Raw genomic sequence first — 16,565 nt, forward strand, 5'->3', positions numbered from 1 at the left:
GGGCTGTGGTGGAAGGTGTAGTGGGTGCAGGGGCTGTGGTGGAAGGTGTAGTGGGCGCAGGGGCTGTGGTGGAAGCTGTAGTGGTGACTGGGGCTGTGGTGGAAGTTGTCTTGGTGGCAGGGTCTGTGGTGGAATGTGTAGTCATTGTGGGGGCTTTGGTGGAAGCTGTAATGGGTGCAGTTGCTGTGGTGGAAGGCGTAGTGGGTTCAGGGGTTGTGGTGGAAGCTGTAGTGGTGGCTTGGGCTGTGGTGGAAGGTGGTGTGGTGTCAGGAGCTGTGGTGGAAGGAGTAGTGGTGGCAGGGGCTGTGGTGGAAGGTAAAGTGGTTGTACTGGCCATGGTGGAAGTTGTTGTGGTGGGAGGGGCTGTGGTGGAAGCTGTAGTGGTCACAGGGGCTGTGGTGGAAGGAGTCGTGGTGGCAAGGGCTGTGGTGGAAGGTGTAGTGGGTGCAGGGGCTGTGGTGGAAGTTGTAGTGGTCTCAGGGGCTGTGGTGGAAGGAGTAGCAGTGGCACGGGCTGTGGTGGAAGGTGTAGTGGGTGCAGGGGCTGTGGTGGAAGGTGTAGTTGGTGCAGGGGCTGTGGTGGAAGGTGTAGTGGGTGCAGGTGCTGTGGTGGAAGGAGTGGTGGTAGCAGGGGCTGTGGTGGAAGGTGTAGTGGTGGCTGAGGCTGTAGTGGAAGCTGTAGTGGTTGCAGGGGCTGAGGTCAAAGGTGTAGTGGGTTCAGGGGCTGTGGTAGAAAATGTAGTGGGTGCAGAGGCTGTTGTGGAAGTTGTAGTCGGTACAGGGGCTGTGGTGGATGGTGTGGGTACAGCGGCTGTGGTAGAAGGTTTAGTTGGTGCAGGTGCCGTGGTGGAAGGTATAGTGGGTGCAGGGGCTGTGGTGGAAGCTGTAGTAGTGGCTGGGGCTGTTGTGGAAGGAGTAGTGGTGGCAGGGGCTGTGGTCAGAGGTGTAGTTGGTGCAGGGGCTGTAGTGGAAGGTGTAGTAATTGTGGGGGCTGTTGTAGAAGGTGTAGTGATTGCAGGGGCTGTGTTGGAAGGTGCAGTGGTGGCGGTTGCTGTGGTGGAAGCTGTTGTGGGTGCAGCAGCTGTGGTGGAAGGTGTAGTGGTGTCAGGGACTGTGGTGGAAGGTACAGTGGTTGTAGTGGCCATGGTGGAAGTTGTTGTGGTGGCAGGGGTTGTGGCAGTAGGTGTTGTGGTGGCAGGGGCTGTGGTGGAAGCTGTAGTGGTCACAGGGGCTGTGGTGGAAGGAGTAGTGGTGGCAGGGGCTGTGGTGGAAGGAGTAGCAGTGGCAGGGGCTGTGGTGGAAGCTGTAGTGGTCACAGGGGCTGTGGTGGAAGGTGTGGTCATTGTGGGGGCTGTGGTGGAAGCTGTAGTGGGTGCAGCGGCTGTGGTGGAAGGCATAGTGGGTTCAGAGCCTGTGGTGGAAGCTGTAGTTTGTGCAGGGGCCATGCTGGAAGCTTTACTGGTGGCTTGGGCTGTGGTGGAAGGTGTTGTGGTGTCAGGAGCTGTGGTGGAAGGAGTAGTGGTGGCAGGGGCTGTGGCAGTAGGTGTTGTGGTGGCAGGGGCTGTGGTGGAAGGTTCAGTGGTTGTAGTGGCCTTGGTGGAAGTTGTTGTGGTGGCAGGGGCTGTGGCAGTAGGTGTTGTGGTGGGAGGGGCTGTGGTGGAAGCTGTAGTGGTCACAGGGGCTGTGGTGGAAGGAGTAGCGGTGGCAGAGGCTGTGGTGGAAGGTGTAGTGGGAGCAGCGGTTGTGGTGGAAGGTGTAGTGGGTTCATTGGCTGTGGTGGAAGCTGTAGTTGGTGCAGGGGCTGTGGTTGAAGCTGTAGTGGTGGCTGTGGCTGTGGTGGAAGGTGTAGTGGTGTCAGGGGCTGTGATGGAAGGTGTAGTGGTGTCAGGGGCTGTGATGGAAGGTGTAGTGGTGGCAGGGGCTGTGATGGAAGGAGTAGTGGTGGCAGGGGCTGTGGTGGAAGGTGTAGTGGTGGCAGGGGCTGTGGTGGAAGGTGTAGTGGTGGCAGGGGCTGTGGTGGAATGTGTAGTGGTGGCAGGGGCTGTGGTGGAAGGTGTAGTGTTTGCAGGGGCTGTAGTGGAAGGAGTAGTGGTGGCAGGGGCTGTGGTGGAAGGTGTAGTGGGTGCAGGGGCTGTGGTGGAAGGTGTAGTGGGTGCAGGGGCTGTGGTGGAAGCTGTAGTGGGTGCAGGGGCTGTTGTGGAAGCTGTAGTGGTCGCTGGGGCTGTGTTGGAAGCTGTAGTTGTGGCTGGGGTTGTGGTGGAAGGTGTAGTGTTGGCTGGGGCTGTGGTGGAAGGTGTAGTGGTGCCTGGGGCTGTGGTGGAAGGTGTAGTGGTGGCAGGGGCTGTGGTGGAAGCTGTAGTTGGTGCAGGGGCTGTGGTGGAAGGTGTAGTCGTGCCCGGGGCTGTGGTGGAAGGTGTAGTGGTGGCAGGGGCTGTGGTGGAAGGTGTAGTGGTGGCAGGGGCTGTGGTGGAAGCCTTCGTGCTTCCCATGTGTGTTGTGGACTGTGCTCTGGTCTTCCAGGTGGTGGTGGGGATTGTTGGGGTTACAGATGTTTTACTGGAGGCGCGGGTGCTCTCAGCTGTATGTCTGGACGGAGTGGACACTGGTGCTGAGATGCTGCCCGCGGGCCCTGTGGTCGTTGTGGCGGGTGGCGAGGTCGGGGTAGCGGAGGCAGCGGCTGGCAGGGCGGTGTCCCGGGAGGCGTGGAGGACTGTCTTCTCTGTGTCCTCGGCGGTGCCTGCTGCTCGGGGGGCGGCCTGGCTTGTCACTGGAATGTGCACAAGGATTTTGTGATCAGACCTCACAGCATTTTCCATTTAATTGTCCTCTCTGCAGCCTTTTCTGCTTTAATGGGTGTTAATATCAGCACTTTCTTCCTGGCGGGCCACCCTGGCGCCCTCCAGTGCTGGTTTCAGGCGCCGTGGCCTGTCCATCCTCCCTGGCGGGGCGCTGCCCTCCTCTGCGACTGTCCGACTGTCCGTCCCACCTCATCAGTAACTGACATAGGTTAGGTCAGGGAAGCACACTGTCTTTGCTTCTCTCTGTTGCCCCCAGAACAGTGATTTTATTTTTAATAATCTTATTCTTAGCACATCTTCCCATGTCGTCTCACACAAGCCTGGAGTCCAATGATGTAAGACTTTGGGTCAAGAATGCATAGTAGGTCAAGGCAGGAAGATTACACCTGAATTACACCCCCACCCACCGCCACATGCACCACAGGAAGGCCAGGCTCACCTGGCAGAGAGCTCTGCCACAGCCGCTCTGGCTCCAGGCAGCCCCTGCGCAGCCACTGGTTTCTCCTGGCAACCACCCTTACAGCCGTAGCTGGGCCTCCGCCCACCCCTAATGCATGCAAGGCTCACCTGCAGCTGAGGGCTCACAGACACCACAGGCCCCTGAGCACCTGGCTCAGGCAAACAGGGGAGACCACCAGGGCGGCCCCAGGACAGCTACATAAGGCCTCTCACAGCAGATCTACCCAACACATAGAAACGAACACAGGGAGAAGGCAGATGAGGAAACAGATACGCGTCCCAAATAAAAGAACAGGGCAAAACTCCAGGAAAAGACCTGCAGGAAAAAAGGCAAGCAAGCTACCAGGTACAGAGTTCAAAACACTAGTTATAAGAGACTCAGTACACTTAGAAGGAGAATAAATTAACTCAGTGAGAACCCCAACAAAGAGATAGAAACTTTAAAAAGAAGCAGTCAGAAATAAAGAATGTGCCCAGCCAGTGTTGCTCAGTGGTTGAATATTGACCTTTGAACTAGGAGGTCATGGTTTGATTCCTGGTCAGGGCACATGCCCGGGTTGCAGGCTCAATCCCCATTGTGGGGCATGCAGGAGGCAGCTTATCAATGATTCTCATCATTGATGTTTCTATCTCTCCTTCTCCCTTCTTCTCTTAAATCAATAAAAAAATATTTAAATAAATAAATAAAAATAAAAACTCTTAAAAAGGAAATAAAGAATGCGTAACTGAGATAAAGAATACATTAGAGAGAATCAACAGCAGGTTAGATAAATCAGGGGATTGGATCAGCTATTAGTATACAATGTAGCAGAAAACACCCAATCAGAACAGTGAAAAAGAAAAATGCTATTAGGAAATGAAGATACTTTAAAGGACCTGTGGGACAACATCGAGCATAGCAATGCTCGCATCAGAGGGGTGCACGAAGGAGAAGAAAGAGAGAGAAAGGTACTGAAAACCTATTTGAATAAATAATGACTGAAAACTTCACTCATCTAAGGAAGGAAATAGACATATAAGTCCAGTAAAAACAGAGTCCTAAACAAGATGAACTCCGGAGGCCACACCAAGACACATCAAAATTTAAATGCCAAAGGTTATAAACAAAGAGAAAATCTTAAAAGTAGCCAGAGAAAAGCAGTTACATACAGGGGAGCTCCCACAAAGACTTTCAGCTGATTTTCAACTGAAACTCTGCAGGCCAGGAGGGAGTGGAACAAATATTCAAAGTGATGAAAAGCCAGGACCTATAATGAAGGTATTTCTATCCAGCAAGGTTATCATTTAGAATCAAAGAAGAGATAGTTTCCCAGACAAAAACAAACAACAACAATAACAAAACGGCCAATGGACTTTATCAACACTAAACCAGCATTATTAGAAGTGTTAAATAGACTTCTTTAAAAAGAAAGGAAAGGATTATATGAATAAGAAATATAAGAAAGAAAAAGAGAGGAGGAACCAAGATGGCGGCATAGGTAAACACCGGAAATTGTTGCCTTGCACAACCACTTCAAAAATATAACTAAAAGACAAAACGGACATCATCCAGAACCACAGGAAGGCTCACTAAGTGGAAATTCTACAACTAGAAGGAAAGAAAAAAGCACACGGAGACTCAGAGGAGGTGCGGAAGTAAAGTGCAGAGGTACGGAGGCACACGTGGAAAGGGCTAGCAACTGAGGACACGGTTGTCTTTTTCAATCGGGAGGGAGTCTCAAGCTCCCGAATGCTCTGAACTCCAGTTCTGGGCGAGTCTCTGGGGACCCAGGCTCATACGGGGAGAAACTGGACTGTCTGGCATCAGTCAGAACTCGAGGACGGCTTTCTCTCAGAGGTGCTTGCAGTGATTACCAGGACACTGAGAAGCCGGGCCTCTTAGGGTAGGACTGAGGATCAGCCATAGCCGTTTGCTCCACCCTGTTGATTCCCTGAGACCCCGCCCCACCCAAGCTGTGCGCAGAGGCTTTTGCATATGAAAGGCTGGGCCCTTTGCGATCTGAAAATTACCTAACAATCTGCAGCTGGGTCAGAGAGACCCAGAACTTCCTAAAGAAGGCCCAAGGCCCAACAGCAGCTTGCATTGCTTCACAGCTGGGCCTCATCTAGGCACCTCCAAACCCCAAACAAAGAAGAGGAATCTGCAGATCTCTCCATAGCTCCTGCTGGGTAGCCTCAGGCAGAGGCTAAATTAGCACCTCCTTAGAGATCCAAGAGCCAGTGTACCCAGTGGTCAGAGTGGGACCATCCAGATTACAACCCCTCAGACCCATAAGGGACACACTCAGGGGGCAGACTCAGTGAGGACCAGAGCCCCACTAAAGCAAGTCTTGCCCCATAAGGGTGTCTCCAGCACAGAAGTTCTCCCACTGCAGACACAGCTGATTCCCAGAGCCAATTGGCCTGGAGGTCAATTCCTCCCAGTGATACCTACAACAATAGGCTTAACTACAACAAGACTGTGCACACAGCCCACAAAGGGGTGCCCCAAGAGTGTCCACCTCAGGTAATTGGGGAGGCTGAGCCACTGAGCCCTATAAGGACACCTAGCATAGAAAGCCACTCTATCAACACAGGGAAGCATAAAAAATGCAGGGACAAAGAAACAGGCCACAAATGACAGAAATGGAGGACAGCAAACTACTGGATATAGAGTTCAAAACCACAGTTAGAAGATTTTTCAAGAATTTTCTAGAAACCGCCGATAAACAGTGAGATCCTCAAGAAATCTAGTGAGACCCTCAAGGATATGAAAAAGGACCAACTAGAAGTTAAGCATACACTGACTGAAATAAATAATATTATACAGAGTTCCAATAGAAGACTAGAGGATCACAAGAATCAAGTCAAAAATTTGAAATGTGAAGAAGCAAAAAACACCCAACCGGAAAAACAAAAAGAAAGAAGAATCCCAAAATGCGAGGATAGTGTAAGGAGCCTCTGGGACAGCTTCAAGCGCACCAACATCCGAATTATAGGGGTGCCAGAAGAAGAGAGAGAGCAAGATATTGAAAACCTATTTGAAGAAATAATGACAGAAAACTTCCCCTACCTGGTGAAAGAAATAGACTTAAAGTCCAGGAAGCCAAGAGAACCCCAAACAAAAGGAATCCAAAGAGGACCACACCAAGACACATCATAATTAAAATGCCAAGAGCAAAAGATAAAGAGAGAATCTTAAAAGCAGCAAGAGAAAGAAACTCAGTTACCTACAAGGGAGTATCCATACGACTGTCAGCGGATTTCTCAACAGAAACTATGCAGGCCAGAAGGGAGTGGCAAGAAATATTCAAAGTGATGAATGCCAAGAACCTACAACCAAGATTACTTTATCCAGCAAAGCTACCATTCAGAATTGAAGGTCAGATAAAGAGCTTCACAGACAATAAAAAACTAAAGGAGTTCATCACCACCAAACCAGTATTATATGAAATGCTGAAGGGTATCCTTTAAGAAGAGGAAGAAGAAGAAAAAGGTAAAGATACAAATTATGAACAACAAATACACATCTATCAACAAGTGAATCTAAAAATCAAGTGAATAAAAATCTGATGAACAGAATAAACTGGTGATTATAATATAATCAGGGGCATAGAAAGGGAGTGGACTGACTATTCTGGGGGGGGGGGGCGGGGGAAAGGGGTGTGGGGGATGCGGGAACAGGCTGGACAAAAATCGTGCACCTATGGATGAGGACAGTGGGGGGAGGGGATAAGGTCAGAGGGTGGGGTGGGAACTGGGTGGAGGGGAGTTATGGGGGGAAAAAGAGGAACAACGGTAATAATCTGAACAATAAAGAAAAAAAAGAAAAAAAGAAATTTCAAAAAAAAAGAAAGAAAAAAAATTCTGACAAAGGCAAACACTTAAAAGCAGTGAATCAACCAACTATAACGTTGGTACAAAGGTAAAAAGGCAAAAGTAAAAAGATCATGTGTAATTACAACAATAGCTTGAATATACACACAAACACACAGACAAAAGAAGTAAATAATAATGACAGAAACATAAACATGGAGGGGGTGAGTAATGTGTTTAGAATGTGTTCAAACTTAAGAGATCATCAACTTAAAACAAACTGCTATAAACACAGCTTGGTTATATGATGCACATGGAAACCAGACACCAGAAATCTACAAGTGACACAAGAAATGAAGAGAAAGGAATCCAAATATAACACAATAGAAAGGCATCAACATCCAAAAGAATATGACGAAACAGAGAAGAACCACAAACATAATCAGGAAACAATTAATAAAATGGCAATAACAATATACTTATCAATGATTACTTTAAATGTAAAAGAACTAAATGCTCAAATCAAAAGACATAGATTGTTTGAATGGATTTTTTAATTAAATCTTTATTGTTCAGATTATTACATTTGTTCCTCTTTTTTCCCCCCATAACTCCCCTCCTCCCAGTTCCCACCCCACCCTCCGCCCTCACTCCCCACCCACTGTCCTCATCCATAGGTGCACGATTTTTGTCCAGTCTCTTCCCGCATCTCCCACACCCCTTTCCCCACCAAGAATAGTCAGTCCATTCCCTTTCTATGTCCCTGATTCTATTATGATCACCAGTTCATTCTGTACATCAGATTATTTATTCACTTGATTCTTAGATTCACTTGTTGAAAGATGCATATTTGTTGTTCATAATTTGTATCTTTACCTTTTTCTTCCTCTTCCTCTTCTTAAAGGATACCTTTCAGCATTTCATTTAATACTGGTTTGGTGGTGATGAACTCCTTTAGCTTTTCCTTATCTGTGAAGCTCTTTATCTGACCTTCAGTTCCAAATGATAGCTTTGCTGGATAAAGTAATCTTGGTTGTAGGTTCTTGGTATTCATCACTTTGAATATTTCTTGCCACTCCCTTCTGGCCTGCATAGTTTCTGTTGAGAAATCCGCTGACAGTTGTATGGGTATTCCCTTGTAGGTAACTGAGTTTCTTTCTCTTGCTGCTTTTAAGATTCTCTCTTTGTCTTTTGCTCTTGGCATTTTAATTATGATGTGTCTTGGTGTGGTCCTCTTTGGATTCCTTTTGTTTGGGGTTCTCTTGGCTTCCTGGACTTTAAGTCTATTTCTTTCACCAGGTAGGGGAAGTTTTCTGTCATTATTTCTTCAAATAGGTTTTCAATATCTTGCTCTCTCTCATCTTCTGGCACCCCTATAATTCTGATGTTGGTACGCTTGAAGTTGTCTCAGAGGCTCCTTACACTATATTTGTATTTTCGGATTTTTTTTTTTCATTTTGCTTTTCCGGTTGGGTGTTTTTTGCTTCTTCGTATTTCAAATCTTTGACTTGATTCTTGCGTTCCTCTGGTCGGGTGTTGGGTGTCTGTATAATATTATTTATTTCAGTCAGTGTATGCTTAATTTCTAGTTGGTTCTTTATCACAACATTGAGGGTCTCATTAGATTTCTTGTCGGTCTCATTAAGTTTATTGGCAGTTTCTAGAAAATTATTGAAAGACCTTAAAAGTGCAGTTTTGAGCTCTATATCCTCCATTTCTGTCATGTTTCTTTGTCTCCACATTTTTTATGCTTTCTTGGTGCACCCCCTTGTGGTCTTTGTGTGCAGTCTTGTTGTAGTTAAGCCTTGATTGTTGTCGGTAATACTGGGGGTGATTTGACCTCCAGGCCAACTGGCTATGAGAATCAGCTGTGTCTGCAGTGGGAGAACTTCTGTGCTGGATCTCTAGGGTGGTGCTAATCTAGCCTTTGCCTGAGGCTATCTGGCAAATGCCTCTGTGCAGGGCTTGGGCGGGGCAGGTCCCGGGGGATCTACAGGGTGGGCGGAGAGAGCAGTTATAGCTGCTCTCAGTTCTGTCCCCAGGGGCCCTGCCTCTCAGAGTCCCAGCAACTGCTGCAAACCTCAGAGAGAAAGCTGCCTTCGAGTTCTGACAGAAGCCAGACAGTCCCATTTGAGTCTGGGTCCCTAGAGACTCGCCCGGATCTGGAGCTCAGAGTTTGAGACTCCCTCCCGATTGAAACAGACAACCATGCCCTCCACCGCCTGCCCGCTCCGCATGCACTCCGAACCTTAGTATTTGACTTCAGCACTGCGCCTCCTCTGAGTCTTGGTATGCTATTCTCTTTCCTCCTAGTTGTAGAACTTCCACTCAGCCAGCCTTCCTGTGGTTCTGGATGATGTCCATTCCGTCTTTTAGTTGTATTTTTGAAGTGGTTGTTTGAGGCAGCAAACTCCGGAGTTAACCTATGCCGCCATCTTGGTTTCTCCTGAATGGATTTTTTTAAAAGATCTGTGTATGTGCTGCCTACGGGACACCCATCTCAGGTAAAAAGACAGACTGAAAGTAAAGGGATGGAAAAAGTTATTTCATGCAAATGGGAAAAAAACTGGGGCAGCAATACCTATATCAGACAAAGTAGACTTTAGAGCAAAGCCTAAAAATATAAGCAGAGAACCCAGATGGTGGCATAGGTAAATGCCTGTACTCCCCGTCTCCCATAGCCACATCAAAATTACAACTAAAATACAGAATAACTATCATCCAGAACCACCTGAAAGCTGGCTGAATGGCGGTCCTACAACTAGAGAAGTAAAGAAGAAAGCACACCTTGACTGGTAGGAGAGGCAGAGTCACGAATGGGCTGGTCTGACACCCACCTGTGCCCATTTTTTTAATCGGAGGGAGATCATCTCTGTGGAGGCTGCCCATGAGGAGCAAGGGGTTCCAGCCTCACACCACACCCCCACCCTAGGGTCCCAGAGCTGGGAAAAGAATTCCCCACAACCACGGGCTTTAAAAACCAGTGGGGATTGTGGCTGAGTGACATGGAGGTTGCTGGAGACCCAGATGTCCCATTTAAAGGGCCAGAGCACAAACTTACTTGGACTTCCAGAATGGGGTGGCTTTGGGAGACCCAGACACATACAGGGAGGAACTGGATTGTCTGGCATCAGGGCAGGAAGTCAGGGGCAGCTTTCTCCCAGATGAGAGCTCTCACAAGGGTCATTGTTCCTATGCTGGGACCTACTCTCTTGCAGAGCTGACTGGCAGCCATATCTGAGTTTCCATCAGCCTGGAGCACACTGTTTGCTTCACTCTGGGGATTCCCTGAGACCCCACCCCACCCAATTTGCAGCCCTACCCAAGCTGTTTGCAGCAGCTTTTCCATATGAATGGCCTGTCCTGACTCAGGCTTCAGACTTTGTTAAAATCTCTCAATCAAGCAGCAGCTGGTGACAGTGTGCCCCAAACCTATCAATAAAAGGCCCAAGACCTGGCACTAGCACCAGCCTTCCTTACTTCACAGCTGAGCCTCACCTGGGCACTTCCAAGTCCAATACAAATAGCAAGTAGCAGCCATCTGCAGATTTTTCTGCAGCTCCTGCTGGGTGGCCCCAGGCAGTGGCTGACTTTGCACATCCTTGGAGGCCCTAGAGCCAGTGCACCCAGTGGTCAGCTTCAGACCATAGCAAATTACAACTCTACACAACCACAAGCAACACACTCCAGGGGCCGACTCAGTGAGTAGCAAAGCCTCACTGAAGCAAGTCCTGCTCCATAGGGTGTTTCCTGAACAGCAGCTCTTCCACTGTAGTCACAGCTGGTCCTCACAGCCAATTAGCCTGTGGATCAATTCCTCTCAGTGACACCTACAGCAATCAAGGCTCAACTACAAGACTGTGCACACAGCCCACACAGGGGTGCACGTAGAGTTCCTACCTCAGGTGACTGGGGAAGCTGAGCCACTGGACCCTGAAGGACACCTACTACACAAGGCCACTCTACCAATTCCAGGAGGCATAGCAGCTCTATCTCATACATAGAAACAAACACAGGGAAGCAGCCAAAATATGGATACAAAGAAACATGTCAGAAATGGAAGCAAGAAAACTACTGGGTACATGGTTCAAAACCATGGTTATAAGGTTACTCAAGGATCTTCATAAGATTTTCAAGGATCTTAGTGAGACTGTCAAAGACATGAAAAAGGACCAGTTAGAAACTAAGCATACACTAACTGAAATAAAGAATAATTTACAGGGATTCAACAGTAGAGTAGAAGATTCTGAGAATCAAATCAACAATTTGGAATATGAGGAAGCAAAAAACACCAGAGCAGAACAGCAAAAAGAAAAAAGAATCCAAAAAATATGAAGATAGTATAAGAAGCCTCTGGGACTTCAAGTGTACCAACATTCACATTATGGGGATGCCAGAAGGAGAATAGAGAGAGCAAGATATTGAAAACATTTTTTATTGTTCATATTTATTTATTAAGACCAGATGTACTTAATAAATGTTCTTAGCCCATTTTACTAAAAATCAGCAGAACATACATTCTTTTCCAAGTGCACATGGAACATTTTCCAGGACAGACCATATGTTAGGTCACAAAATAAGTCTCAATAAATTTAAGAAGATTGAAATCATATCAAGCATTTTTTTCTGATCACAATGATATGAGACTAGAAATCAATTATAAGGAGAAATCAGAAAAACATGTGGATGCTAAAAGCACACCACTAAACAGTGAATGGGTTAACAGTGAGATCAAGAGAGAAATCAAAGTACCCTGGGATAAAAGAAAATGAAAACACAATGACCCCAAATCTATGAGACATAGCCAGGCAAATTTATAAGAGACAAATATATAACAATACAGGCCTACCTCAGGAAACAAGAAAAGTCTCAAATAAATAACCTAACTTCACATTTAAAGGATTGGAAAAGAAAAAACAAGTGAAACCCAAAAGAGCAGAAGGAACTAATAAAGTTCAGAGTGGAAATAAATGAAGTAAAGTCTAAAAACTAGAAAAGATCAATGAAACCAACAGCTGGTTCTTTGAGAAGATAAACAAAAGGGATAAACCTTTAACCAGACTCATAAAGAAAAAAGAAAGAGAACCAAAATAAAATCAGAAAGGAGGATACATGATCACAAACACCATAAAAAGACAAAGAATTATCAGGAAATACCACAAACAATTAAACAATGCCAACAAATTATACAACCTGGAAGAAATTGATCTTCCAGGCTGAATCAGGAAGAAACAGAAAATCTGAACAGACCGATAACTACTATAAAAATCAAATCAGTAATCAAAAACCTCTCAACAAACAAAAGCCCCGAACCAAATGATTTCAAAGGTGAATTTTACCAAACATTCAAAGAATAATACCTGTCCTTTTCAAACTATTATAAAAAAATGAAGAGGAAGGTCTTATTTTATAAGACCAATAGTATCCTGATACCAAAATCAGACAAAGATACTACTCAAAAAAGAAAATTTTAGACTAACATACCTGAAGAATACAGATGTAAAAATACTCAACAAAATAACAAGCTGAATTCAGCAATACATTAAAAAGATGATTACACTATAATTAAGAGGAATTTATTCCTGGGATGCAAGGTTGGTTCAATACCCACAATAAATGTACATGATGCACCACATAAACAAAATGAAGAATAAAAATCATGTGATTATATCAATAGATGCAGGAAAAGCATTAGATAAAATACATACATTTATCTCAGCAAAGTGGGGCTAGAGGGAATAGACCTCAACATAATAAAGACTATATATGACAAACCCACAGTTAATATCATACTCAATGCAACAAGAATGTACACTTTCACCACTTTTATTCACCATAGCATTGTAAGTCCTAGCCAAAGCAATCAGCAAGATAAAAATGGCATTTGAATTGAAAGAGGCTTTTGGAACCAAGATGGTGGCATAGGTTAACGCCGGAGTTCGCTGCCTTGAACAACTACTTCAAAAGTGAAACTAAAAAACGTAACGGACATCACCCAGAACCACAAGAACGCTGGCTGAGTGGAAGTCCTACAACTAGGAGGAAAGAGAAACGCATACGGACACTCAGAGGAGGCGCAGGGCTGAAGTCAAATTCTGAGATGCGGAGTGCGCGGAGTGGGCTGGCGGCGGAGGGCGCGGTTGGCGTTTTCAATCAGGAGGGAATCGCAGACTCTGAGCTCCAGATACAGGCGAGTCTTTAGAGACCCAGACTCAAACGGGAGAAGTGGGACTGTCTGGCTTCGGTCACAGTGAGTGCAGCTTTCTCTCTGAGGTTTGCAGCGGGTGCTGGGACTCAGAGAGGCAGAGCCCCTGGGGACAGGACTGAGAGCCGCCATAACTGCTCTCTCTGGCCCACCCTGTTGATCCTGTGGGACCCGCCCCGCCCAAGCCCTGCACAGAGGCATTTGCCGGATAGCCTCAGGCAAAGGCTAGATTAGCACCTCCCTAGAAGACAGAAGTTCTCTCACTGCAGACACAGCTGATTCTCATAGCCACTTGGCCTGGAGGTCAAACCCTTCCTGGTATTAGCTACAACAATCAAGGTTTAACTATAAGACTGCGCACAAAGACCACTAGGGGGTGCACCAAAGAAGCATAACAAAATGGGGAGACAAAGAAACAGGACAAAATTGTCAATGGAAGATATAGAGTTCAGAACCACACTTTTAAGGTCTCTCAAGAACTGTTTAGAAGCCGCTGATAAACTTAATGAGATCTACAAGAAAACTAATGAGACCCTCGATGTTATATTGGGGAACCAACTAGAAATTAAGCATACACGGACTGAAATAACGAATATTATACAGACTCCCGACAGCAGACCAGAGGAGCACAAGAATCAAGTCAATGATTTGAAATGCGAGGAAGCAAAAAACACCCAACCGGAAAAGCAAAATGAAAAAAGAATCCAAAAATGCGAGGATAGTGTAAGGAGCCTCTGGGACAACTTCAAGCGTACCAACATCAGAATTATAGGGGTGCCAGAAGATGAGAGAGAGCAAGATATTGAAAACCTATTGGAAGAAATAATGACAGAAAACTTCCCCTACCTGGTGAAAGAAATGGACTTACAGGTCCAAGAAGCGAGGAGAACCCCAAACAAAAGGAATCCAAAGAGGACCACACCAAGACACATCATAATTAAAATGCCAAGAGCAAAAGATAAAGAGAGAATCTTAAAAACAGCAAGAGAAAGAAACTCAGTTACCTACAAGGGAATACCCATACGACTGTCAGCTGATTTCTCAACAGAAACTTTGCAGGCCAGAAGGGAGTGGCAAGAAATATTCAAAGTGATGAATACCAAGAACCTACAACCAAGATTACTTTATCCAGCAAAGCTATCATTCAGAATTGAAGGTCAGATAAAGAGCATCACAGATAAGGAAAAGCTAAAGGAGTTCATCACCACCAAACCAGGATTATATGAAATGCTGAAAGGTATCCTTTAAGAAGAGGAAGAGGAAGAGGAAGAAAAAGGTAAAGATACAAATTATGAACAACAAATATGCACCTATCAACAAGTGAATCTAAGAATCAAGTGAATAAATAATCTGATGTACAGAATGAACTGGTGATTATAATAGAATCAGGGACATAGAAAGGGAATGGACTGACTATTCTTGGTGGGGAAAGGGGTGTGGGAGATGCGGGAAGAGACTGGACAAAAATCGTGCACCTATGGATGAGGACAGTGGGTGGGGAGTGAGGGCGGAGGGTGGGGCGGGAACTGGGAGGAGGGGAGTTATGGGGGGAAAAAAGAGGAACAAATGTAATAATCTGAACAATAAAGATTTAATTAAAAAAAATGAATTGAAAGAGAAGTAAAACTGTCATTTGCAGATGACATGATACTATGTACAGAAAACAATCAAGAATCCACCAAAAAACTACTAGAACTAGTCAATGAATTCATCAAAGTGGCATAATTCAAAATTAGTTTTCGGAAATTGGTTGCATTTTTATGCACCAATAAAAAACTATCAGAAAAAGAAATTAAGAATGCAACCCCATTTACAATTGCATCAAAAAGAATACAATACTTATGAATAAATTTAATCAAGGAATTGAAAGACCTGTACTCAGAAAACTATTAGACATTGAAGAAAGCAATTGAAGAAACATGAGTAAATGGATGCATACACGATGCTGATCATGGATAGAAAGAATTGCCATTGTTAGAATGTCCATATTCTTTTTTCTTCCCTGGCTGCTTGAGGATCAGCCCCCATCATGAACGACACAGTAACTATCCAACCAGGAAGTTCATGACCAACAAACTATTTCAGAGGAAACAAATGCTCACTGATGTCCTTCATCCTGGGAAGGCAACAGTACCTAAGACAGAAATTTGGAGGAAACTAGCCAAAACAGACAAGACCACACCGGGTGCCATCTTTGTGTTTGGATTCAGCAACCCATCTTGGTGGTGGCAAGGCAACTGGCTCTGGCAGGATGTGTGACTCCTGAATTACCCAAAGCAAAGTGAGCCCAAACATAGACTTGAAAGACATGGCCTGTATGAGATGAAAGACCTCAAGGAAGCAGTGAAAGGAACGGAAGAACAGAACGAGGAAAGTCAGGGGGACCGCAAAGGCCAGTTGCTGGTGCCGCAGAGAGTGAGCTGGAGATGGGATGACAGAAGGAGTAAAGATTCTTCGGGGACTTGATCTGTGAAGACTGTGCTGATTTTTCATGAGGAAGTTCATAAACTAAGAACTTATAAAAAAGATAAAATTTCCGTATTACCTAAAGCAATATACAGATCTAATGCAATTCCTATCAAAATACCAATGACATTTTCACAGAACTAGAACAAATAATCCTAAAATTTATATGGAACCACAAAAGACCCCAAATAGCCAAAGCAATCTTGAGCAAGAAGAACAAAGTTAGAGGTAACACGCTACCTGATATCAAGTATACTACGGCTATAGTAAGCAGCATGAGGACAGACAGATGGATCAATGGAAAAGAGTAGAGAACCCAGAAATAAGCCCATGCCTATATGCTCAATCTATGCCACGAAGGTGAGAATAAATAATGCTGTAAAGACAGTCTCTTCAATATGTGGTGTTGAGAAAGCTGGACAGGTACGTGCAAGAGAATGAAATGGGATAACTTTCTTACACCCACATACAGAAATGAACTCAAAATGAATCAAAGACTTACGTGTAAGACCCAGAACCATAAAACTAAACAAACAAACAAAAAACAGCAACAAACAAACATGGGCAGTAAATTCTCTGATATCACTTTTAGTAATTTTTTTGGACATGTCTCTTCAGTCAAGGGAAACAAAAGGAAAACTATTAACAAATGGGGTTACATCAAACTAAAGAGAAACCATCAACAAAATGAAAAGACAACTTACTGAATAGGAGAACATATTCGCCAACGGTATTTCCAATCAGGGGTTAATATCCAAATTTATGAAGAACTCATAAAACTTAACACCAAGAAAACCCCAAACAACCCAGTTTTAGAAAGGGCACTTCTTCAAAGAGAGCATA

At 45.2% G+C, this 16,565-nt stretch overlaps 1 protein-coding gene across 1 annotated transcript in view; it reads right to left on the reverse strand.

Moving 5' to 3' along the window:
• Positions 1 to 824: 824 nt before the first annotated feature.
• The window catches only part of MUC21 (mucin 21, cell surface associated), a 39,108-nt gene continuing 23,367 nt past the window's right edge, over positions 825 to 16,565 (reverse strand). The window contains exon 3 of the mRNA XM_036356264.1: positions 825 to 1,080. Coding sequence (XP_036212157.1) covers positions 825 to 1,080 — 256 coding nt within the window. The remainder of the gene's footprint in view (positions 1,081 to 16,565) is intronic.

This window comes from Myotis myotis, unplaced genomic scaffold (genome assembly GCF_014108235.1).
Source record: "Myotis myotis isolate mMyoMyo1 unplaced genomic scaffold, mMyoMyo1.p scaffold_m19_p_26, whole genome shotgun sequence".
Classification (NCBI taxonomy): Eukaryota; Metazoa; Chordata; class Mammalia; order Chiroptera; family Vespertilionidae; genus Myotis; species Myotis myotis.